Source organism: Oncorhynchus mykiss, chromosome 8 (genome assembly GCF_057628025.1).
Source record: "Oncorhynchus mykiss isolate SJ-2025 chromosome 8, ASM5762802v1, whole genome shotgun sequence".
Lineage (NCBI taxonomy): Eukaryota > Metazoa > Chordata > Actinopteri > Salmoniformes > Salmonidae > Oncorhynchus > Oncorhynchus mykiss.
The window spans coordinates 78563058-78587787 of record NC_143029.1 but is presented as its reverse complement, the minus strand read 5'-3'; the positions used below and the strand labels follow the sequence as shown (position 1 = coordinate 78587787).

The window sequence follows — 24730 nt, the reverse complement described above, 5'->3', positions numbered from 1 at the left end:
AGTGGATAATAGAGGGATGTATATAGTGATGGTGAATAGACAGAGAGAGAGAGAGCAGCTGGATGATAGAGGGATGTATATAGTTATGGTGAATAGACAGAGAGAGAGAGAGAGCAGCTGGATGATAGAGGGATGTATATAGTTATGGTGAATAGACAGAGAGAGATAGCAGCTGGATGATAGAGGGATGTATATATTGATGGTGAATAGACAGAGAGAGAGAGAGCAGCTGGATGATAGGGGGATGTATATAGTTATGGTGAATAGACAGACAGAGAGCAGCTGGATAATAGAGGGATGTATATAGTGATGGTGAATAGACAGAGAGAGATCAGCTGGATAATAGAGGGATGTATATAGTGATGGTGAATAGACAGACAGAGAGCAGCTGGATGATAGAGGGATGTATATAGTTATGGTGAATAGACAGAGAGAGAGAGAGAGCAGCTGCATGATAGAGGGATGTATATAGTTATGGTAAATAGACAGACAGAGAGAGAGCAGTGGATAATAGAGGGATGTATATAGTGATGGTGAATAGACAGAGAGAGAGCAGTGGATAATATAGGGATGTATATAGTGATGGTGAATAGACAGAGGGAGAGCAGTGGATAATAGAGGGATGTATATAGTTATGGTGAATAGACAGAGAGAGAGCAGTGGATAATAGAGGGATGTATATAGTTATGGTGAATAGACAGAGAGAGAGAAGTGGATAATAGAGGGATGTATATAGTGATGGTGAATAGACAGAGAGAGAGCAGTGGATAATAGAGGGATGTATATAGTTATGGTGAATAGACAGAGAGAGAGCAGTGGATAATAGAGGGATGTATATAGTGATGGTGAATAGACAGAGAGAGAGCAGCTGGATGATAGAGGGATGTATATAGTTATGGTGAATAGACAGAGAGAGAGAGAGCAGCTGCATGATAGAGGGATGTATATAGTGATGGTGAGTAGACAGAGAGAGAGCAGCTGGATGATAGAGGGATGTATATAGTCATGGTGAGTAGACAGAGAGAGAGCAGCTGGATGATAGAGGGATGTATATAGTTATGGTGAATAGACAGAGAGAGAGCAGTGGATAATAGAGGGATGTATATAGTTATGGTGAATAGACAGAGGGAGAGCAGTGGATAATATAGGGATGTATATAGTGATGGTGAATAGACAGAGGGAGAGCAGTGGATAATAGAGGGATGTATATAGTGATGGTGAATAGACAGAGGGAGAGCAGTGGATAATAGAGGGATGTATATAGTGATGGTGAATAGACAGAGGGAGAGCAGTGGATAATAGGATGTATATAGTGATGGTGAATAGACAGACAGAGAGCAGTGGATAATAGAGGGATGTATATAGTGATGGTGAATAGACAGAGGGAGAGCAGTGGATAATAGGATGTATATAGTGATGGTGAATAGACAGACAGAGAGAGAGCAGCTGGATGATAGAGGGATGTATATAGTTATGGTGAATAGACAGAGGGAGAGCAGTGGATAATAGAGGGATGTATATAGTTATGGTGAATAGACAGAGGGAGAGCAGTGGATAATAGGATGTATATAGTGATGGTGAATAGACAGACAGAGAGCAGTGGATAATAGAGGGATGTATATAGTGATGGTGAATAGACAGAGGGAGAGCAGTGGATAATAGGATGTATATAGTGATGGTGAATAGACAGACAGAGAGCAGTGGATAATAGAGGGATGTATATAGTGATGGTGAATAGACAGACAGAGAGCAGCTGGATACTTGCATTTAGAGAGAGATGGTAATTAGGTCTAATGGCAGTAACATAGACTGACAGCGGTGAGGGCCAGTGCATTAAGGGGTTTAACATAGGCCAGGAGTCATTGACTTCTCCTCTCTCTAGAGACTACATTATCCTACTGAAGGGAATACACACACACACACACACAGTATAGAAACTATGACACCTTCGTTGATGGTTTTCGCCATTTGTGAGAACATTATTTTGGAAGCTTGACTTGTTGACTTGTAGTATCAGGTTATTTTGTACTTTCAGAACAGGCATGGTACATGTAGGAATCCTTAACGAATGGTGGGATTAATGTGGAGAGGAATAAATCAGAATGTTGGAGCTGTCAGACTCCTCCCCTCTAGGACAATTAAGACCTAAAGAAGAGGAGAGAGGAGGATCCTGACCAAATATGAAAATATGAATTAAAAGTTACGAGAATAGAGTAGAGGAACTGGTCCAGATGTGGAATCGAAAAGTAAAAAGCAGCAAATATGAAATGTTATCTTCCTCACTAACCAGGTTTCCATCAAACCTTTTTATACGAGTGAGGTACGTGTTAGGCTTGATGGAAACAGAAAAGTTGTCGGTAAAGGTGGGATCCTTTTGTGTCAATAAAATGAAATGTGCAATAAATGTTTATTACCACATTTTTGTGGTATCCAATTGGTAGTTACAGTCTTGTTTCCACGCTGCGTCTCCCGTACAGACTCAGGAGAGGCGGAGGTTGAGAGCCATGCGTCCTCCGAAACACAACCCAACCAAGCCCCACTGCTTCTTGACACGTTGCCCACTTAACCCGGAAGCCAGCCACACCAGTGTATCAGAGGAAACACAGAACACCTGGCAACCATGTCAATGTGCACTGCCCCCAACCCCCCACAGGAGTCGCTAGTGCGCGATGGGACAAGGACATCCCTGCCGGCCAAACCCTACCCTAACCCGGACGACGCCTGGCCAATTGTGCTTCACCCCATGGGTTTCCCAGTCGCGGCCGGCTGTGACAGAGCATGGACTCGAACCCAGAAGCTCTAGTGGCACAGCTAGTACTGTGACGCAGTGTCTTAGACCACAGCCGATGTAAACACTTAAAAAAAAAAAAAAAATGTAATACAGTGGGGAGAACAAGTATTTGATACACTGCTGATTTTGCAGGTTTTCCTACCTACAAAGCATGTAGAGGTCTGTAATGTCTATCATATCATCACTTCAACTGTGAGAGACGGAATCTAAAACAAAAATCCAGAAAATCACATTGTATGATTTTTAAGTAATTAATTTGCATTTTATTGCATGACATAAGTATTTGATACATCCGACAAGCAGAACTTAATATTTGGTACAGAAACCTTTGTTTGCAATTACAGAGATCATACGTTTCCTGTAGTTCTTGACCAGGTTTGCACACACTGCAGCAGGGATTTTGACCCACTCCTCCATACAGACCTTCTCCAGATCCTTCAGGTTTCGGGGCTGTCGCTGGGCAATACGGACTTTCAGCTCCCTCCAAAGATTTTCTATTGGGTTCAGGTCTGGAGACTGGCTAGGCCACTCCAGGACCTTAAGATGCTTCTTACGGAGCCACTCCTTAGTTGCCCTGGCTGTGTGTTTCAGGTCGTTGTCGTGCTGGAAGACCCAGCCACGACCCATCTTCAATGCTCTTACTGAGGGAAGGAGGTTGTTGACCAAGATCACGCGATAAATTGCCCCATCCATCCTCCCCTCAATACGTTGCAGTCGTCCTGTCCCCTTTGCAGAAAAGCATCCCGAAAGAATGATGTTTCCACCTCCATGCTTCACGGTTGGGATGGTGTTCTTGGGGTTGTACTCATCCTTCTTCTTCCTCCAAACACGGCGAGTGGAGTTTGGACCAAAAAGCTATATTTTTGTCTCATCAGACCACATGACCTTCTCCCATTCCTCCTCTGGATCATCCAGATGGTCATTGGCAAACTTCAGATGGGCCTGGACATGCACTGGCTTGAGCAGGGGGACCTTGCATGCACTGCAGGATTTTAATCCATGACGGGGTAGTGTGTTACTAATGGTTTTCTTTGAGACTTTAGTCCCAGCTCTCTTCAGGTCATTGACCAGGTCCTGCCGTGTAGTTCTGGGCTGATCCCTCACCTTCCTCATGATCATTGATGCCCCACGAGGTGAGACCTTGCATGGATCCCCAGACCGAGGGTGATTGACAGTCATCTTGAACTTCTTCCATTTTCTAATAATTGCGCCAACAGTTGTTGCCTTCTCACCAAGCTGCTTGCTTATTGTCCTGTAGCCCATCCCAGCCTTGTGCAGGTCTACAATTTTATCCCTGATGTCCTTACACAGCTCTCTGGTCTTGGCCATTGTGGAGAAGTTGGAGTCTGTTTGATTGAGTGTGTGGACAGGTATCTTTTATACAGGTAACGAGTTCAAACAGGTGCAGTTAATACAGGTAATGAGTGGAGAACAGGAGGGCTTCTGAAAGAAAAAGTAACCAGTCTCTGATTACCAGAACTCTTACTGGTTGGTAGTTGATCAAATACTTATGTCATGCAATAAAATGCAAATTAATGACTTAAAAATCCTACAATGTGATTTGCTGGATTTTTGTTTTAGATTCCGTCTTTCACCGTTGAAGTGTACCTATGATAAAAATTACAGACTGTTACATGCTTTGTAAGTAGGAAAACCTGCAAAATCGGCAGTGTATCACATACTTGTTCTCCCCACTGTAACTATCATATGGAAGTAAATTTGGAGTCACATGATGACATGTTGTATGGCCCTCCCATTACAACTCTTTGGGAACACTTTCAGTTTATTAAGCTACAGATGAAATAAGTTCAAATTAACTTCACAGGGTGGTCAAAGTACAAGGTCAAGAGTTTGACACTCCTTTCCAAATAAAAATGATCTCGCTCTTTTGTCCATAATAATCTCATCATGTAGGCTATACCCACACTCTGCGTGCTGGCACACATATCTGCGTGCTGGCACACATGCTATATAACACCATTTTTTGAGAGAAAATAAAAAATGCAATGGAAACCCATTTAACTTGTATTTTTTATTCGGTAAATGGGAATCTAACTGCAAAATGTATTTGTATGTGCATTACGTCATCACAAACAGCTTTTTATCCGCAAGTACATTTTATGGAAACATCTCTGGTGGGAAAATGCGCATTTAGTTTTTGATGCAGATGTTAGAATATTTGCATGAAAATCTGTCAGCAATTGGATGGAACAATCTAGAAGAAAAAGAAACGCACACCTATTTAGACGAGGTGCCGACTAGCGGAGTAGAACACTTGAAAATAATAGAGAGCCGCACACTCTAGGAGCTCAGATGCAAAAATGTAATTACCAACGTTTCGACAGCCAAGCTGTCTTCATCAGAGTATAATCACAAACACTGCAGGATGACTTGTGTATGTAGTGTCAAAAGACACAGGTATCTGTAATCATAGCCAAGAGTGGCCTAATATCATTGGTTAATTATCAAATATTAAAATGGCATACAAAGAACAGCATACAAACAACAAATGGATAGCATACGATCATAATGTCATTTTAGACTACACAAGCTTACAAACAATTACAATGGCAAGGTCACAATAATCACAAGAATGGCTTCAGATCAAAGTCTACGTTGAGACCGAAGAGAACAAGGGTCTTTAAGTTAAAGATCCAGACAGCCTCTCGTTTTAACAATAAATTATCAAGGTCACCCCATCTCCTAGGGAGGGAGACATGTTCAATGCCAATAGGATGGAAACCTAGCTACTGTTTCCTAGCTACCTAGCTACTGTTACCTAGTTACCTAGCTACTGTTACCTAGCTACTGTTACCTAGCTACCTAGCTATTGTTACCTAGCTACCTAGCTAATGAGCTGTGTTGGGGGAAAATAAAGATAGAAGCCGCTGAGTAGCCGTTGAGAAGACTTTAAGAAGCTAGTAGCCACTGAGAACATTTTACATGCTATAAATAATGAATTATATTATAACATACAACATAGACATAGCCTTATAACTCATCCTACGTGTAACCCCATTCACTGAGCATTATACACAGGCTGTAAATGGCGTAATAAGCAGCGCTGCACTGCATGGTGCCTCATATGATATGCTCACACAAAGACACTTCTCCATCGGTATTCACAGGGAAGTGTTAGAGATGTTTCTTTAATGGGGCATTAGCATAGATAGCCCTGGGAGAAGTGTTTCACCTGCATCTACACACACACACACACACACACACACACACACACACACACACACACACATACACACACACACACACACACACACACACACACACACACACACACACACACACCTTACCAGACTCGACACCACAGCATTGCTGTTTCAAACATGTGTAGAATAAATTCCATCTCCGGCATGAGCTCTGTCTCCTGCTGTCTTGTCATTCTTATAATCCAAATTTGCGCTGACTGATCAACAGAGTGTCAAGTTACTTTTCCGTGTGTTCTCAGAAAATCTGAAGTCGCCATGCAAAAGTAAAAAGTAGTTAGAGAGCTGCACATGGTACACCATGCAACAATGTTGGCGGATAATTTTAGAAAGAGAGGGTCCAGATTGTCTAGCCCGGCTGATTTGTAGGGGTCCAGATTTTGCAGCTCTTTCAGAACATCAGCTGTCTGGATTTGGGTAAAGGAGAAATGGTGGGGGCTTTGGCGGGTTGCTGTGGTGGGTGCCGGGCAGTTGATCGGGGTAGGGGTAGCCAGGTGGAAAGCATGGCCAGCCGTAGAGAAATGCTTATTGAAATTCTCAATTATAGTGGATTTATCAGTGGTGACAGTGTTTCCTAGCCTCAGAGCAGTGGGCAGCTGGGAGGAGGTGCTCTCATTCTCCATGGACTTTACAGTGTCCCAGAACTTTTTTGAGTTAGTATTACAGGATGAAAATTTCTGTTTAAAAAAGCTAGCCTTAGCTTTCCTAATTGCCTGTGTATATTTGTTCCTAACTTCTCTGAAAAGTTGCATATCACGGGGGCTATTCGATGCTAATGGAGAACGCCACATGATGATTTTGTGCTGGTTAAGGGCAGATTGGTCTGGAGTGGACTATATCTATTCCTAGTTCAACATTTTTTGAGTGGGGCATGCTTATTTAAGATGGTGAGGAAGGCACTTTTAAAGAATAGCCAGGAATCATCTACTAACGGGATGAGGTCAATGTCATTACAGGATACCCCGTCCAGGTCAATTAGAAAGACCTGCTCGCAGAAGTGTTTTAGGGAGCGTTTGACAGTGATGAGGGGTGGTCGTTTGGTCGCAGACCCATTACGGATGCAGGCAATGAGGCAGTGATCGCTGAGATCTTGATTGAAAACAGCAGAGGTGTATTTGGAGGGCGAGTTTGTTAGGATGACATCTATGAGGTTGCCCGTGTTCACGGATTTGGAGGTGTACCTGGTAGGTTCATTGATAATTTGTGTAAGATTGAGGGCATCAAGCTTGGATTTTAGGATGGCCGGGGTGTTAATTAAGCATGTTCCAGTTTCGGTCACGTAGTAGCACAAGCTCAGAAGATAGATGGGGGGCAATCAATTCACATATGGTATCGAGGGTACAGCTGGGGGCAGAGGGAGGTATATAGCAAGCGGCAACAGTGAGAGACTTGTTTCTGGAAATGAGAATTTTTAGAAGTAGATGCTCGAATTGTAGTGTACAGACAAAGGTAAGGTATAATGTGAGTACATTGGAGGTAAACCTAGGCATTGAGTAATGATGAGAGAGATATAGTCTATAGAGACGTTTAAACCAGGTGATGTCATCGCATATGTAGGAGGTGGAACAACATGGTTGGTTAAGGCATATTGAGCAGGGCTAGAGGCTCTAAAGTGAAATAAGACAACAATCACTAATCAGGACAGTAATGGACGAGGCATATTGATATTAGAGAGAGGCATGCGTAGCCAAGTGAACATATGGGTCCAGTGATTGGTTGGGCTGACTGGGAACACGGCGATTCAGACAGTTAGCAGGCCGATGCTAACACGCTAACAGTTAGTAGGCCAGGGCTAAACGAGCTAGCAGTTAGCAGACTGGGTTAGCAAGCAAGCAGTTAGTAGGGGCAGAACGGGGCAGGCAAGCTAGCAGGCAAGCTAGCAGTTAGCAGACCGGGGCTAGCAAGTTAGCCTATGGGGGACGTCGATGGACCAGTCGTGGAGTTAGTAGGGTTCCAAATAAATCTAGGCAGCTAGCAGGCCTAGCAGGTTAGCAGAATGGGCCTTCAGCGGACGTTGTGCCTGAGGGCCTGTTGGAATCCTCGGGCAGATTATCTCGGTATTCCAGTGGTAGAGGATCGGGGGTGTCCCGTACCGGCAGTAGAAGGGGTCCGGATATTGTAGCCCGGGAGTGGACTTCGGTGGTAGCACAGGAGCCCTTGCCAGGCTAGCTTCAGGCTAATTGGTGCTTGCTCCGGGATGGAAACGCTAGCCATGAGTAGTCACCCGGGATTGTGGTTAGCTAGTTGCGAAGATCCAGATGAAAATGTTCAGAGTTTGCGGTAGGATTCCGGGGATATGGAGAGAAATAGGTCCGCTATGCTCTGGTTTGAGTCACGTTGTTCGAACTGGCGAGAGCTTTCCAAGCTAAAGGACCATGCTTGAAAAACAAGTGTTTCTGAGCTTAATTCTGAGCTTAATTTAATATTACACAGGTAAGCTCACAGTTACATGAATCAGAAATACAGACAGGCTCTATCTATCTGAGCTATTGTGTAAAACCCACCACCATCTGTTGTTATGTTGGGCACCTTACCAAAAGAGGATGTTATTATGATTAGTTTTTTCAGTTACATGTTTTGCTAAAATAAAGGTTTTAGGAAATACCGGCATGCTCAACATTACTACAAGAAAAAACAGCTATATATAATATTCTTGTAAGTATAAAAGTAAAGCTTTAATAAAAAATGTATAAAAAAATGTAATAAAAAAAAAAGCATGAACAATAGAATAATGTCTTACTGTGGTGGGTGAAGAATCCAATACTTTTACTTGTATTGGATTGTGGAAGCACCTCCTCTAAGAGTAGGAATTAGGCTGTTTGAGAAGGTTTGAATCCTAAGCAACCTGCCTACACATAGTTCACATAGTTTGAAGTACAATACCAACATAGCTACTGTAGTATGTCAAAGCTGTGGGCTGGAAAACATTGGTAGAGCATTGCTGGAATAGGAATTGTGATGCTCATGGGAATTTCCTTCATTTTTTGGCTTCTGACCAATGCCTATTCTCACTTGAAGCATCATTTTTTGTTTTGAATATACTGACACTACCAGTCTGTTTGAGTGGGGTTTGTCAGAGGTTATCTAGTTCTTTCAGAACAGGAATAGTACATGCAGGAATCCTTGACAGGCAGTGACTGGCTTTATATGACACAGATGTGGATCTTCAGCTTTAAAGCTTCAGCTTTACATTTCTCCACAGTAAAGGTGACATGATCAGTCTTCCGTTATACCACCGAACCCTGGGGAACATATACAACTCAGGCATAGCCTGGTTCATACATGTGAGACTGTGACTGTTTGCACATATCAGTGTGTAGAGTGTAGTGTGGGTTGACATGCATGTGTGTGTGCGTGAAAGAAAAATAAGACTTCAGGTGAGAAATAAGAAATATTAGCCTGTTTATTACAGCGACATGAATGACTTTAGAATGCGTACACTCTGAACAAGCGCATATAAATCTACCATGATGAAACATGATGTGACCAAGGTCAGGAAGGAAGAGAGATCAGGGAGAGAGAGAGAGAACAATCTCACAAGTAATCAGTTTGGGAACATTTATAAAACCGGCCTAGCTTGGGGTAGAAGTCTCTCTTACTATTCCCATATCCTAACATCAACTGTTAGAGGCGAAACACAAACTGACATGGGAACAGTGTCTAGGGACAACTCCAAGTGAAAGGGTTCAGAGCCTGGCTGAGAATCAGGGGTTAGGGTTTATGGGTCAGTTTATGACCTCTGGTTGGGGATGGGCAAGCTTACCAAAGGAGGACAATGTCAAAATGTGTAAAGTACCAAAGTTATGAGTACTGACAGACTGGTAAACCTTCATCAGCCAACCACATATTTCCTAAATCTGAACGGAAGGAGGAAAAATGCTGCTGGCCTTTGTTGAACATTTTAACCGAATTGATGACAACACAAAAGGATGCTGGCAATTCAATCCATTTAACGGTAATGAAATACATCATCATCTGCTAGTACATCATTATCTGCTAGTACATCATCATCTGCTAGTACATCATCATCTGCTAGTACATCATCTTCTGCTAGTACATCGTTATCTGAGACCCCTCCGGGAAAGACAAAGGTTAATTTAGTTGTTGGATTTTTTCCTCTACATCATGTTGTGTGTTTGTGTCTGTGTGGGAGACATTGGAACCACGTGAAATAGCTTCTGGATATAAAGGTTCTCTGCTGTAAATTCACTACCTAGCTTACACAGTTAAACCCACAAGTATAATTATTGAACCAAAACAGAACAAATGATTCTCTAATGTACTTTTCATTACAGTATCCAATAAACAGGTGGTAGACCTACCCTACCCCAATTCAATGTCTAATCCACATTGGTTCAACGTAATTCCGTTAAAATTATGTGGAAACAATGTGGATTCAACCGGTGTGTGCCCAGTGGGACAGCAGCAGTATAGAGTTTAGGAATAATAACAGAGGTGCTAAAAGTTGGGGTGTTTTCAGTTCGAAAAGCAGATGTTTTCTGTGACGTCACCTCGGGGAAAAAGATTAAAACTGTATACAGTAGTCATAACTCCATAGGGAGGGGGGGGGGGGGGGGGGGGACAGAAAAGAAAGGTAGCACAGTAAATAAGGCATCTAACTTTTATCATCCTCGGGTCGTCCACCCGAGGGAAAACTGCACCCCCTGTTACCGGTCAATCAGAGGCCGAACCTTAATACTCATGCTACGCAATGTACATTCCATAGATCAGGTCAACGAATCACACGCTGCCTCATCTCCTATGATCCTCCTTCAGAATAAAAGTATATAATCACCATGATTATCAACGTAATCATCATCATCATCACCATTATTGTGACAAACATTTTAGAGTTTAAATTCAACACTGTACATATTTTACATTATGGTACATTGGTATTTACTGTATGTTGCTGTGTTTGTAGTCCTGTCAGGTAGTAGAATAACACTGTTATCATGAACAGATACATACAGCGGTACAGTGCACAATGATGACAATTTTCAAACTAAACCGCTAACCAGGTTTTCAAGGATAACGCCACTCTTCCCTTCCCAAATCAAGGGGGATGTTGGTTTTGATATGCAGTAAATGTTGTTCTGTTGAGTACAGAACACTGATGTTTTTTACTTATCCAGGAAATTAGGTTAGCAGGGCTTGACTCATAGATTTGGAAGCAGTTGAAATCACTGAACAGAGGTGGTTAGCACAAACTGCCACTGAACCAATATTAATCACTGAACAGAGATGGTTAGCACAAACTATGATTGAACCCATATTAATCACTGAACAGAGATGGTTAGCACAAACTATGATTGAACCCATATTAATCACTGAACAGAGATGGTTAGCACAAACTATGATTGAACCCATATTAATCACTGAACAGAGATGGTTAGCACAAACTGTGAATGAACCCATATTAATCACTGAACAGTGGTTAGCACAAACTGTGACTGAACCCATATTAATCACTGAACAGAGATAGTTAGCACAAACTGTGATTGAACCCATATTAGTCACTGAACAGAGGTGGTTAGCACAAACTGTGACTAAACCCATATTAGTCATTTAACAGAGGTGGTTAGCACAAACTGTGACTAAACCCATATTAGTCACTGAACAGAGATGGTTAGCACAAACTGTCAATGAACCCATATTAGTCACTGAACAGAGGTGGTTAGTACAAACAGTGACTGAACTCATATTAGTCACTGAACAGAGGTGGTTAGCACAAACTGTGACTAAACCCACATTAATCAGGGGTGAAATGAGGCAAAAACCACCACTCACCTCACTCAAGTCAAGTCTACCTCACAACCAATCCTGCTTGTCTGACATGGCCCAACATATCAGAGCAATACTAACTATACATGGAGAAACATCTGAGATACAGAGATACATTGCAAACAGTGTCAACTTCACAGATTATCTACTTTGCTCTTCTTCTGTCACAAAGGCAAACTCTAGCAGAAAATGTACTAACACTGTATTGAACTGCAGGTTTCTGACTAACTGCAACCTATTTTTTATTGTATTTTTTTATTTAACCTTTATTTAACCAGGTAGGCAAGCTGAGAACAAGTTCTCATTTACAATTGCGACCTGGCCAAGATAAAGCAAAGCAGTTCGACACATACAACGACACAGAGTTACACATGGGTAGCTGCTGTAGGCTGTACTAAATTAAATCTGGCAGGGCATCTCATTCAAGTGAACTGGGTGAGTCTGGAAGTCGTGGCTATGGAAGACCTACATGTATCTATCCCTGGCCAAACGCAACGGAAGTCTTCTGAGACCATGAATAGACATCTCCATCTCATATTTTCACATCTTTCTATTTCTCCCTCCTATCTCCCCCACACATCATGATTGGTCCTATAGCGTTGTGGGGAGGGGCTTAGAGAAAGAGGAGAGGCCTGACAACACATGCACCAGGAAGGAAAAGCACACCTGCGTTGCCTGGCGATAACAACTTTACTTTCTAGACTGGCGGACTCACACACACCTCTTGTAAACGCTTATCTATACATATACAATATTGATCATGTGAATTATGTGGAAAATTAACAAAGCTAATCAAAAAATGAAAAAAGAAACAACCATAAAAACAACTGTACACGAAACTTCACAGACAATGTTGAGAATTATAATCAAATTTTATTTTTTGTTATTTTTTAGCTTTGTTATTGTTGTTGTTGATATGGACAAAGACGTCTTGGTTGTAGCCTGGTATCTTAGGTTGCTGGGTTGCTAGGCCTCTGAAGGCGTGGACCGAAGCTGGAAGTGCCTACGCTATCAAAACATCCAGGACAGGTGGAATGATGAAACTACAAAGAGGAAATAAAGGAGCTAAGCGTAAATTACAGCTCCATCTCAGTGTCTTTGTATGGGGAAACCCAACCCAGAATGTCCATGTTGGCTCAATCTGAGTGTGTCTCAATGGGTAAACTCAGAGAAGAGCATCCATTTTGGCTTTCCCTCCCAGTGTGTCTCTATAGGGAAACTGTTATACTTGGACGTGGGTCCCCTGAGACTGAAGGATCTGGACACTGGAGATGATCTTCTTCTGGTGACCCGCCAAGGTCACATCCATCTTAACGAGCTCACTAGAAGAGAGGACAGAGGAAGACGGGAGTTTACAAAATGACAAAATTGACAACAGACTCCTCTTTTCTCCAGCTCTGCCTACTCCTACTCTCTTTTCTCCAGCCCTAACCTCAGCCCCAGGCCAGCTCTGCCTACTCCTACTCTCTTTTCTCCAGCCCTAACCTCAGCCCCAGGCCAGCTCTGCCTACTCCTACTCTCTTTTCTCCAGCCCTAACCTCAGCCCCAGGCCAGCTCTGCCTACTCCTACTCTCTTTTCTCCAGCCCTAACCTCAGCCCCAGGCCAGCTCTGCCTACTCCTACTCTCTTTTCTCCAGCCCTAACCTCAGCCCCAGGCCAGCTCTGCCTACTCCTACTCTCTTTTCTCCAGCCCTAACCTCAGCCCCAGCTCAGCTCTGCCTACTCCTACTCTCTTTTCTCCAGCCCTAACCTCAGCCCCAGGCCAGCTCTGCCTACTCCTACTCTCTTTTCTCCAGCCCTAACCTCAGCCCCAGGCCAGCTCTGCCTACTCCTACTCTCTTTTCTCCAGCCCTAACCTCAGCCCCAGGCCAGCTCTGCCTACTCCTACTCTCTTTTCTCCAGCCCTAACCTCAGCCCCAGGCCAGCTCTGCCTACTCCTACTCTCTTTTCTCCAGCCCTAACCTCAGCCCCAGGCCAGCTCTGCCTACTCCTACTCTTTTCTCCAGCCCTAACCTCAGCCCCAGGCCAGCTCTGCCTACTCCTACTCTCTTTTCTCCAGCCCTAACCTCAGCCCCAGACCAGCTCTGCCTACTCCTACTCTCTTTTCTCCAGCCCTAACCTCAGCCCCAGGCCAGCTCTGCCTACTCCTACTCTCTTTTCTCCAGCCCTAACCTCAGCCCCAGGCCAGCTCTGCCTACTCCTACTCTCTTTTCTCCAGCCCTAACCTCAGCCCCAGGCCAGCTCTGCCTACTCCTACTCTCTTTTCTCCAGCCCTAACCTCAGCCCCAGGCCAGCTCTGCCTACTCCTACTCTCTTTTCTCCAGCCCTAACCTCAGCCCCAGGCCAGCTCTGCCTACTCCTACTCTCTTTTCTCCAGCCCTAACCTCAGCCCCAGGCCAGCTCTGCCCATGTATCTCACCTGATGCTGATGTAGAGGACAGAGTCCAGGGTGACGTATCCAGCACTGGTGAAGTTCCCCTTGTACTGTCCCATCTTGATGGCATCCAGCCACTCCTCCATCGTACTCACACTGAACTCTGGAGTGGTCGGGTCTTCCCTGCTGAGCAAACAGGAGAGAATATACACATTCATTAAATAAGACAGTCCAGATACGGTGCTAGTTCTAATAGTTTATTATGGATCTGACAGTATGTGCTTGAAGACTGGGTCTACAGTGGTTCTGATTGTGCCTGTGGTTTTGGCCCATTGTAACTCACCATAATGAGCTGTTGGCCAGCTCTCGGAGGCTGGCTGGGTCTCTGATCAGCTTATCCAGGGTGGTGACGATCTGGCCAAACTTAGGCCGTTCGCTGCGGCCCTTCTCCCAACATTCCAACATCAGCTGGTGGAGGACCACAGGACAGTCCATAGGGGCCGGAAGACGGTAACCCTCATCTATCGCTTTGATCACCTAGTGGGGAAGAAATAAAAAATAGAGTAGGATTAGATGGTCCTTAGTCAATCACAGTAATCACCTACCGAGTATGGGAGATAAAGCCAACTGAGTCCACCGAGCTTCTACGCCAAACCAACCCACAATTGACAAGAACAGCCATCAAGACAAATCATTGATGAATAATTACCATATCAGCTATACACCGATACTGTGCTTTATTATAATGAAACTACTCACATCCTGGTTGGACATCTCCCAGTAGGGTCTCTCTCCGTATGAGACCACCTCCCACATGACGATGCCGTAGCTCCACACATCACTGGCTGATGTGAACTTCCTGTAGGCAATAGCCTCTGGAGACGTCCATCGGATGGGGATCTTCCCTCCCTGGAAGGGTTAATAAGATGATCATAAAGGGTTAATAACACATTTAGAAAGGGTTAATAGAACATTGCTGAATGGCTGATACAATATTTTTTTTAAACAACTAGAATTCATTCATTTCTACTTTGGCAAATGATTGAATTGAGTTGAAAGAGAGAGAACAATGCACATTGTGGAGGCGTAGGTAGGAAAGCTCAAAGAACTTCATGGAAACACACAACAGAGTAGTCATACGGTTCTACCTCATACTTTTTATTGATTAAAACCCTCAAACACAGAGCATCTCTTTCTATTCACACACCAACAGAGGGAGCGCAGTAGTGCTTTGACTTCCTTCCTCCATCTCTCCCTTTTCACTCATCTTTCACAAGCCCTTTTTTACTTTGTTGTTCACAGGGAAAATAAAGATAAAAGAAGTGTATATGAAGAGTTTATTTCCAAAGCTATATCCGGCAATTTTTCACATTCGTGTTTTTTCACGAGAAATGATTGCTTATGGGTACCTTCATGTATGTGTAAAATATTAGAGTTCTCAGATTTTTTATTAATACATTTTAGCTGTGTATTAAAACGTTTTTGTTGTTGCTGAATGCATATATATACATTGTAGCTGGAATGTAATGTTCGTATTCTGTACATTTGACTGTGATATGTGGTTGTCTCAACAAGCTATTTTAAGATTAATACATTAACTGTAAGTTGCTCTGGATAAGAGAATCTACAGTACCAGTCAAAAGTTTGGACAAACCTACTCATTCAAAGGTTTTCCATTATTTTAAATATTTTCTACATTGTAGAATAATAGTGGAGACATCAACACTATGAAATTACACATGGAATCACATAGCAATCAAAAAAGTGTTAAACAAATCAAAATAAATGTTATATTCTTCAAAGTAGCCACCCTTTGCGTTGATGACAGCTTTGTACACCTTAGCATTCTCTCAACCAGTTTCATGAGTAATGATTTTCCAACAGTCTTGAAGGAGTTCCCACATATGTTGAGCACTTGTTGGCTGCTTTTCCTTCACTCTGCGGTCCAACTCATCCCAAACCATCTCAATTGGGTTGAGGTCAGGTGATTGTGGAGGCCAGATCATCTGATGCAGCACTCCATCACTCTCCTTCTGGGTCAAATTATCCCTTACACAGCCTGGAGGTGGGTTTTGGGTCATTTTCCTGTTGAAAATCAAATGATAGTCCCAATAAGCGCAAACAAGATGGGATGGTGTATCGCTACAGAATTCTGTGGTAACCATGCTGATTAAGTGTGCCTTGAATTCTAAATAAATCACAGGCTGTGTCACCAGCAAAGCACCCCCTCACTATCACTCCTCCTCCTCCATGCTTCACGATGGGAACCACACTTGAGGAAATAATCCGTTCACCTACTCTGCATCTCACAAAGACACGGTGGTTGGAACCAAAAATCTAAAATTTGGACTCATCAGACCAAAGGACAGATTGCCACCAGTCTAATGTCCATTTCACGTGTTTCTTGGGTCAAGCAAGTCTCTTCTTCTTATTTGTGTCCTTTAGTAGTGATTTATTTGCAGCAATTCAACCATGAAGGCCTGATTAACGCAGTCTCCTTTAACAGCCGATGTTTGAATGTGTCTGTTACTTGAACACTGTGAAGCATTTATTTGGGCTGCAATCTGAGGTGAAGTTAACTCTAATGAACTTATCTTCTGCAGCTGAGGTTACTCTGGGTCTTGCTTCCCTGTGGCGGTCCTCATGAGAGCCAGTTTCATCATAGCGCTTGCAACTGCACTGAAATTTTCAGAATTGACTGACCTTCTTGTCTTAAAGTAATGATGGACTGTCGTTTATTTTTGCTTATTTGAGCTGTTCTTGCCATAATATAGACTTGGCATTTTACCAAATAGGGCCAAATCTTCCGTATGCCTCCTCTACCTTGTCACATCACAACTGATTGGCTCAAAGGCATTAAGGAGGAAAGAAATTCCACAAATTAACTTTTAACAAGGCACACCCATTAATTGAAATAAATTCCAGGTGACCAGTTTATGAAGCTGGTTGAGAATGCCAAGAGTGTTCAAAGCTGTCATCAAGGCAAAGGTTGGCAACTTTGACGAATCTCAAATATAAAATATATTTGATTTGTTCAACACTTTTTTGGTTACTACATGATTCCATATGTGTTATTCCATAGTTTTGATGTCTTCACTAGTGTTCTACAATGTAGAAAATAGTACAAAATAAAGAAAAACCCTTTAATGAGTAGGTGTGTCCAAACTGTTGACTGGTACTGTCTAACGTTTAGCAAAAATAAGTAACTACTTGTCTCTCTAAAATGAAACCATCAAGTGATGAAACCAAGTCTGTCATTGAATAACCTCATGCCATGAATAGATAGTGAAAAAGCAAACCACTCTGTTTAATCAATAAAAGCTAATTTACCAAAATTTCAGAATATTTTAAGAAACTCTTCATATGGAGTAGTTTCAGCAGAAAACAGGCTTTTAAACGGCATTGGGGACTGTGTATAAGAACGACACAGAAGACAGTATTAGGATGCCTGTTTGACTCCCTATGCAGATCACACCAGTATTTTAACATTCTACTACTGCACTCCTATAGTCCCAGCTCTCTAGTCAAAGTCAAATGAAAGAGACAAAGTGAGTAGTCTCTATCCACAGTACATCTCTCCCTCTCTCCTCTTCATCTCGCTCCACGTTTACTCTCTCTCTTGCTTTCTCTCTAACTCTATCCCTCACTCACTTCCCCCCTCTCTCTCTAATTTTCTCTCATCTCTCTCTTTCTCCCTCCCTACTCTCTCTCTCTTTCAATTCAATTCAAATGGGCTTTATTGGTATTGGAAACGTGTTTACATTGCCAAAGCAAGTAAAATAAACAACGAACAAAAGTGAGAAGACTCAAAACATCATCAACAAAAAAACTATAAAAAATGTAAAGTAAACATTGCACTCCCAAAGGTTTGAAAATAATAAAGACATTTCAAGGGTTATATTATAAACTATATTATCAGCTATGTTTTAGCAAGGTGCAAATAGTTGTAGTACAAATAGTAGGTAAAGATAAATAAAAACATAAATATTGGTGGTATTTACATGTTGTTTGTGCTGCAGTGGTTCACCTTTTCTCATAGCAACAGGTCAAACAGTGCATTTGGAAAGTATTCAGACCCCTTGACTTTTTACAAATTGTATTACATTACAGCTTTATTCTCAAATTGATTCAATTGTTTTTTCCCCTCATCAATCTACACACAACACCTCATAATGAAAAAGCAAAAACAGAATTTTAGACATTTTTGCACATGAAATATGATATCAACATTCAGTATTCAGACCCTTTACTCATTACTTTGTAGAAGCCCCTTTGGCAGTGATTACAGCCTAATGTCTTCTTGAGAATGATGCTACAAGCTTGGCACACCAGTATTTGGGAATTTTATCCCATTCTCCTCTGCAGATCCTCTCAAGCTCTGTCAGGTTGGATGAGGAGTGTCGTTGCACAGCTATTTTCAGGTCTCTCCAGAGATCTTAGATCGGGTTCAAGTCCTGGATGGGCAACTCAAAGACATTCAGAGATTTGTCCCGAAGCCACTCCTGCGTTTTCTTGGCTGTGTGCTTAAGGTCGTTGTCCTGTTGGAAGGTGAACCTTCGCACCATTCTGAGGTCCTGAGTTCTCTGGAGCAAGTTTTCTTTAAGGATCTTTCTGTACTTTGCTTTGTTCATCTTTCCCTCGATCCTGACTAGTCTCCCAGTCCCTTTCGCTGAAAAACATCTCCACAGCATGATGCTACCACCACCATGCTTCACCGTAAGGATGGTGCCAGTTTTCATCCAGACATGACGCATGGCATTCAGGCCAAGGAGTTCAAACTTGGTTTCATCAGACCAGAGAATCTTGTTGTTCATGGTCTGAGAGTCCTTTAGGTGCCTTTTAGCAAAGTCCAGGTGTGTTGTCATATGCCTTTTACTGAGGAGTGGCTTCCATCTGGAAACCAAGTTTGGTGGAGTGCTACAGAGATGGTTGCTCAGTTTGGCCGGGCGGCCAGCTCTAGGAAGAGTCTTTGTGATTCAAAACTTTTTCCATTTATGAATGATGGAGGTCACTGTGATCTTGGAGACCTTCAATGTTGCAGACATGTTTGGTACCCGTCCACAGATCTGTGCCTCGACACAATCCTCTCTCGGAGCTCTATGGACAATTCCTTCGACCTCATGGCTTGGTTTTTGCTCTGACATGCACTGTCATCTGTAGGACCTTATATAGACAGGTGTGTGCCTTTCCAAATCATGTCCATTAATTTAATTTACCACAGGTGGACTCCAATCAAGTTGTAGAAACATCTCAAGGATGATCAATGGAAACAGGATGCACCTCAGCTCAATTTTCTTTGGCATTATGGGGTATTGTGTGAAGATTGATGAGGAAAAAAATTATTTTAATACATTTTAGAATAAGGCTGTAATGTAATAAAATGTGGAAAAAGTCAAGGGATCCGAATGCACTGTACATCTTGCTGCTGTACACTGCGGTATTTCGCCTAACACATATGGGAGTTTAGCAATGTTTGATTTGTTTTCCAATTCTTTGTGGGTCTCTCTCTAACTCCTTCCCTCCCTTCTCTCTCGCTCGATCTCTTCCTCTTGCTTCACTCTTACTCTCCATCTCTCTCCTACTAAACCTCCCTCTCCTCTCCTCCCTCTCCAGGGTGATCTATGCTAATGCCCCATTAAAGAAACATCTCTAACACTTCCCTGTGAATACCGATGGAGAAGAGTCTTTGTGTGAGCATATCATATGAGGCACCATGCAGTGCAGCGCTGCTTATTACGCCATTTACAGCCTGTGTATAATGCTCAGTGAATGGGGTTACACATATGATGAGTTATAAGGCTATGTCTATGTTGTATGTTATAATATAGTGCATTATTTATAGCATGTAAAATGTTCTCAGTGGCTACTAGCTTCTCAACGGCTACTAGCTAGCTTTCTATCTTTCCCCATTACAGCACAGTGATGATGAGATGTCTTCATATTTGCTGCTGGCTTTTTTTGAAACATTTTTAATTCCACAACCTTTTAATTCCACTCTCTCCTTGTTACTTTTTAATTCACATTTTCATATTTGGACAGGTTCCTCCACTCTCTTCTCGTTAGTTTTTAATTCCCATGTTCGTATTTGGACAGGTTCATCCTCTCTCCTCTTCTTCAAATCGTTGAGGTCCTATAGGGCAGGAGTTTGACAGCTCCAACAAACTACTTTATTCCTCTACACTAACCCTGAGCCAGATTCACATTAATCCCACCACTCATTATGTCTCGTTAAGCCTAATAACTTATTAGAATAATTAGGGCTTGTTAGGAGCAACCTTGAAACCAGCAGGTCTTTTAGCACCTGGAGTGGAGAGTGCTGGGTAGTTAGGAAGATACATATGTCCAATTCCAACCTCTAACCCTTTGCCCGCTATGCATTTTTGTAGATCTGAACGGATTATACCTAACCAGTACTTTTATATCTTCTGGAATTGCCAAGGGGGTAAAGGGGTTGATCTGGCATTGGGCATTAGAACGAGCTCTCTCTATTCATCTCCAGGGGGTTAAGGGGTTGATCTGGCATTGGGCATTAGAACGAGCTCTCTCTATTCATCTCCAGGGGGTAAAGGGATTGATCTGGCATTGGGCATTAGAACGAGCTCTCTCTATTCATCTCCAGGGGGTAAAGGGGTTGATCTGGCATTGGGCATTAGAACGAGCTCTCTCTATTCATCTCCAGGGGGTAAAGGGGTTGATCTGGCATTGGGCATTAGAACGAACTCTCTCTATTCATCTCCAGGGGGTAAAGGGGTTGATCTGGCATTGGGCATTAGAACGAGCTCTCTCTATTCATCTCCAGGGGGTAAAGGGGTTGATCTGGCATTGGGCATTAGAACGAGCTCTCTCTATTCATCTCCTGGGGGTAAAGGAAGGGACAATGGACTAAACTGGTGAGAGGAGCGAGGGGTGAAGGGACAAGAGAGAGAGGTAAGACAATAAAAGCTTTTTCTTTGCGAAACCTGCAATTATCCCAGTAGGAAGACAAGGGGCACTGTCCTTTTCAGCAGAATGTTGGGGGGGGGGGGGGGGTAGCGGAACCCCTAGCCATAAGAAGTTTAAGCACAGATCAGATACAACAGCCGACATGAGACAAGACAAAGCTAGCCAGTTTTAGAATATTACGTTGCAGAACAGCTGACTGAAGACCGGCCATTCAGATCAAATAGTGTATTCCCTGATGAAGGCCTTGCAGCCGAAAGGCGTCAGAGTTTTTAAACTTTGTTTCCATTGAACATGCAATACAAATAAAGGCATTTTAATCAATGGTCTTCCTTTCTTTTTGAAGACGAGATGCGCAGTTGAGATTAAGGACCCTGGGACTATACACCTCCCTCTGCAACTGGATCCTGGACTTCTTGATGGCCCGCCCCCAGGTGGTAACGGTAGGTAACAACACATCTGCCACGCTGATCCTCAACACGGGGGTCCCTCAGGGGTGCGTGCTCAGTCCCTCCTGTAATCCCTGTTCACTCATTACTGCATGGCCAGGCACGACTCCAACACCATCATTAAGTTTGCAGACGACACAACAGTGGTAGGTAGGCCTGATCACCGACAACAATGAGACAGCCTATAGGGAGGAGGTCAGAGACCTGACTGTGTGGTGCCAGGACAACAACCTCTCCCTCAATGTGATCAAGACAAAAGAGATGATTGTGGACTACAGGAAAAAGAGGACCGAGCACTCCCCCATTCTCATCGACGGGGCAGCAGTGGAGCAGGTTAAGAGCTTCAGCTTCAAACTCCAGCAACCCTAGTCATAGACTGTTCACTCTGAAACCGCAGGGCAAGGGCTAACTTAGCGCCAAGTCTAGGTTAAAAAAGCTTCTTACCCCCAAACAACTTCTACCCCCAAGCCATTAGACTCCTGAAGAGCTAACCAATTGGCTACCCAGAGTATTTACACTGCTGCTACTCTCTGTTTATTATCTATGCAGAGCCACTTTACCTCTACCTACATGTATATATTACCTAAACTAACCGGTGTACGGGTACCACCTGTATATAGTCTCCACATTGACTCTGTACCGGTACCACCTGTATATAGCCTCCACATTGACTCTGTACCGGTACCACCTGTATATAGCCTCCATATTGACTCTGTACCGGTACCACCTGTATATAGTCTCCATATTGACTCTGTACCGGTACCACCTGTATATAGCCTCCATATTGACTCTGTACCAGTACTCCCTGTATATAGCCTCCATATTGACTCTGTACCAGTACTCCCTGTATATAGCCTCCATATTGACTCTGTACCAGTACTCCCTGTATATAGCCTCCATATTGACTCTGTACCGGTACCACCTGTATATAGCCTCCATATTGACTCTGTACCGGTACCACCTGTATATAGCCTCCATATTGACTCTGTACCGGTACCACCTGTATATAGCCTCCACATTGACTCTGTACCGGTACCACCTGTATATAGCCTCCATATTGACTCTGTACCGGTACCACCTGTATATAGCTTCCATATTGACTCTGTACCGGTACCACCTGTATATAGCCTCCATATTGACTCTGTACCGGTACCACCTGTATAAAGCCTCCACATTGACTCTGTACCGGTACCACCTGTATATAGCCTCCATATTGACTCTGTACCGGTACCACCTGTATATAGCCTCCATATTGACTCTGTACCGGTACCACCTGTATATAGCCTCCACATTGACTCTGTACCGGTACCACCTGTATATAGCCTCCACATTGACTCTGTACCGGTACCACCTGTATATAGCCTCCACATTGACTCTGTACCGGTACCACCTGTATATAGCCTCCACATTGACTCTGTACCGGTACCCCCTGTATATAGCCTCCACATTGACTCTGTACCGGTACCCCTTGTATATAGCCTCCACATTGACTCTGTACCGGTACCACCTGTATATAGCCTCCATATTGACTCTGTACCGGTACCACCTGTATATAGCCTCCATATTGACTCTGTACCGGTACCACCTGTATATAGCCTCCATATTGACTCTGTACCGGTACCACCTGTATATAGCCTCCACATTGACTCTGTACCGGTACCACCTGTATATAGCCTCCACATTGACTCTGTACCGGTACCACCTGTATATAGCCTCCACATTGACTCTGTACCGGTACCCCCTGTATATAGCCTCCACATTGACTCTGTACCGGCACCACCTGTATATAGCCTCCATATTGACTCTGTACCGGTACCACCTGTATATAGCCTCCATATTGACTCTGTACCGGTACCACCTGTATATAGCCTCCATATTGACTCTGTATCGGTACCACCTGTATATAGCCTCCATATTGACTCTGTACCGGTACCACCTGTATATAGCCTCCACATTGACTCTGTACCGGTACCACCTGTATAAAGCCTCCACATTGACTCTGTACCGGTACCCCCTGTATATAGCCTCCACATTGACTCTGTACCGGTACCACCTGTATATAGCCTCCATATTGACTCTGTACCGGTACCACCTGTATATAGCCTCCATATTGACTCTGTACCGGTACCACCTGTATATAGCCTCCATATTGACTCTGTACCGGTACCACCTGTATATAGCCTCCATATTGACTCTGTACCGGTACCACCTGTATATAGCCTCCATATTGACTCTGTACCGGTACCACCTGTATATAGTCTCCACATTGACTCTGTACCGGTACCACCTGTATATAGCCTCCATATTGACTCTGTACCGGTACCACCTGTATATAGCCTCCATATTGACTCTGTACCGGTACCACCTGTATATAGCCTCCACATTGACTCTGTACCGGTACCACCTGTATATAGCCTCCACATTGACTCTGTACCGGTACCACCTGTATATAGCCTCCACATTGACTCTGTACCGGTACCACCTGTATATAGCCTCCACATTGACTCTGTACCGGTACCCCCTGTATATAGCCTCCACATTGACTCTGTACCGGTACCACCTGTATATAGCCTCCACATTGACTCTGTACCGGCACCACCTGTATATAGCCTCCATATTGACTCTGTACCGGTACCACCTGTATATAGCCTCCATATTGACTCTGTACCGGTACCACCTGTATATAGCCTCCACATTGACTCTGTACCGGTACCACCTGTATATAGCCTCCACATTGACTCTGTACCGGTACCACCTGTATAAAGCCTCGCTGCTGTTATTTTACTGCTGCTCTTTTATTATTATTATTATTATTATTTTAAACCTGCATTGTTGATTAAGGCCTTGTAAGTAAGCATTTCACTGTCAGGTGTTCTATTCGGAGCATGTGACAAATCACAGTAACTTTACAATGAAGTGATGAAACTTTGAAACAAAGTTGGCACTTGTAGCAAGGTGTTTTAGCAAACAAGAGTCATGAAATACATGGACCAGAAATAGGCCTCACTTTGACTTGTCTGATAAATATCAGCAAGCTATGCTAGGTAGCTGCAGCATAAAAGCTTTCATATTGGCGAAACGGATCCGTCTCATCTCAATTTAGGCTAACAGGGACTGACAGGCTGTTTCACGCGTGATTTGTCATTCTACCCCTCTCTCTCTTTCTCTCACA

At 43.3% G+C, this 24730-nt stretch overlaps 1 protein-coding gene across 2 annotated transcripts in view; it reads right to left on the bottom strand.

Annotated features, from left to right (window-relative positions):
* Positions 1–9401: 9401 nt before the first annotated feature.
* Positions 9402–24730, bottom strand: part of LOC110530656 (ephrin type-A receptor 3) — a 200992-nt gene continuing 185663 nt past the window's right edge. The window contains exons 16-19 of one of the 2 annotated variants that reach the window (XM_036986284.2): positions 14930–15079; positions 14514–14707; positions 14216–14353; positions 9402–13118 (exon numbers count right to left, since the gene is read on the bottom strand). In XM_036986284.2, coding sequence (XP_036842179.2) covers positions 13019–13118; positions 14216–14353; positions 14514–14707; positions 14930–15079 — 582 coding nt within the window. In that variant the 3' untranslated portion in view covers positions 9402–13018. Of the gene's footprint in view, positions 13119–14215; positions 14357–14513; positions 14708–14929; positions 15080–24730 lie in introns of both variants that reach the window. The other variant, XM_036986283.2, reaches the window with a different exon arrangement.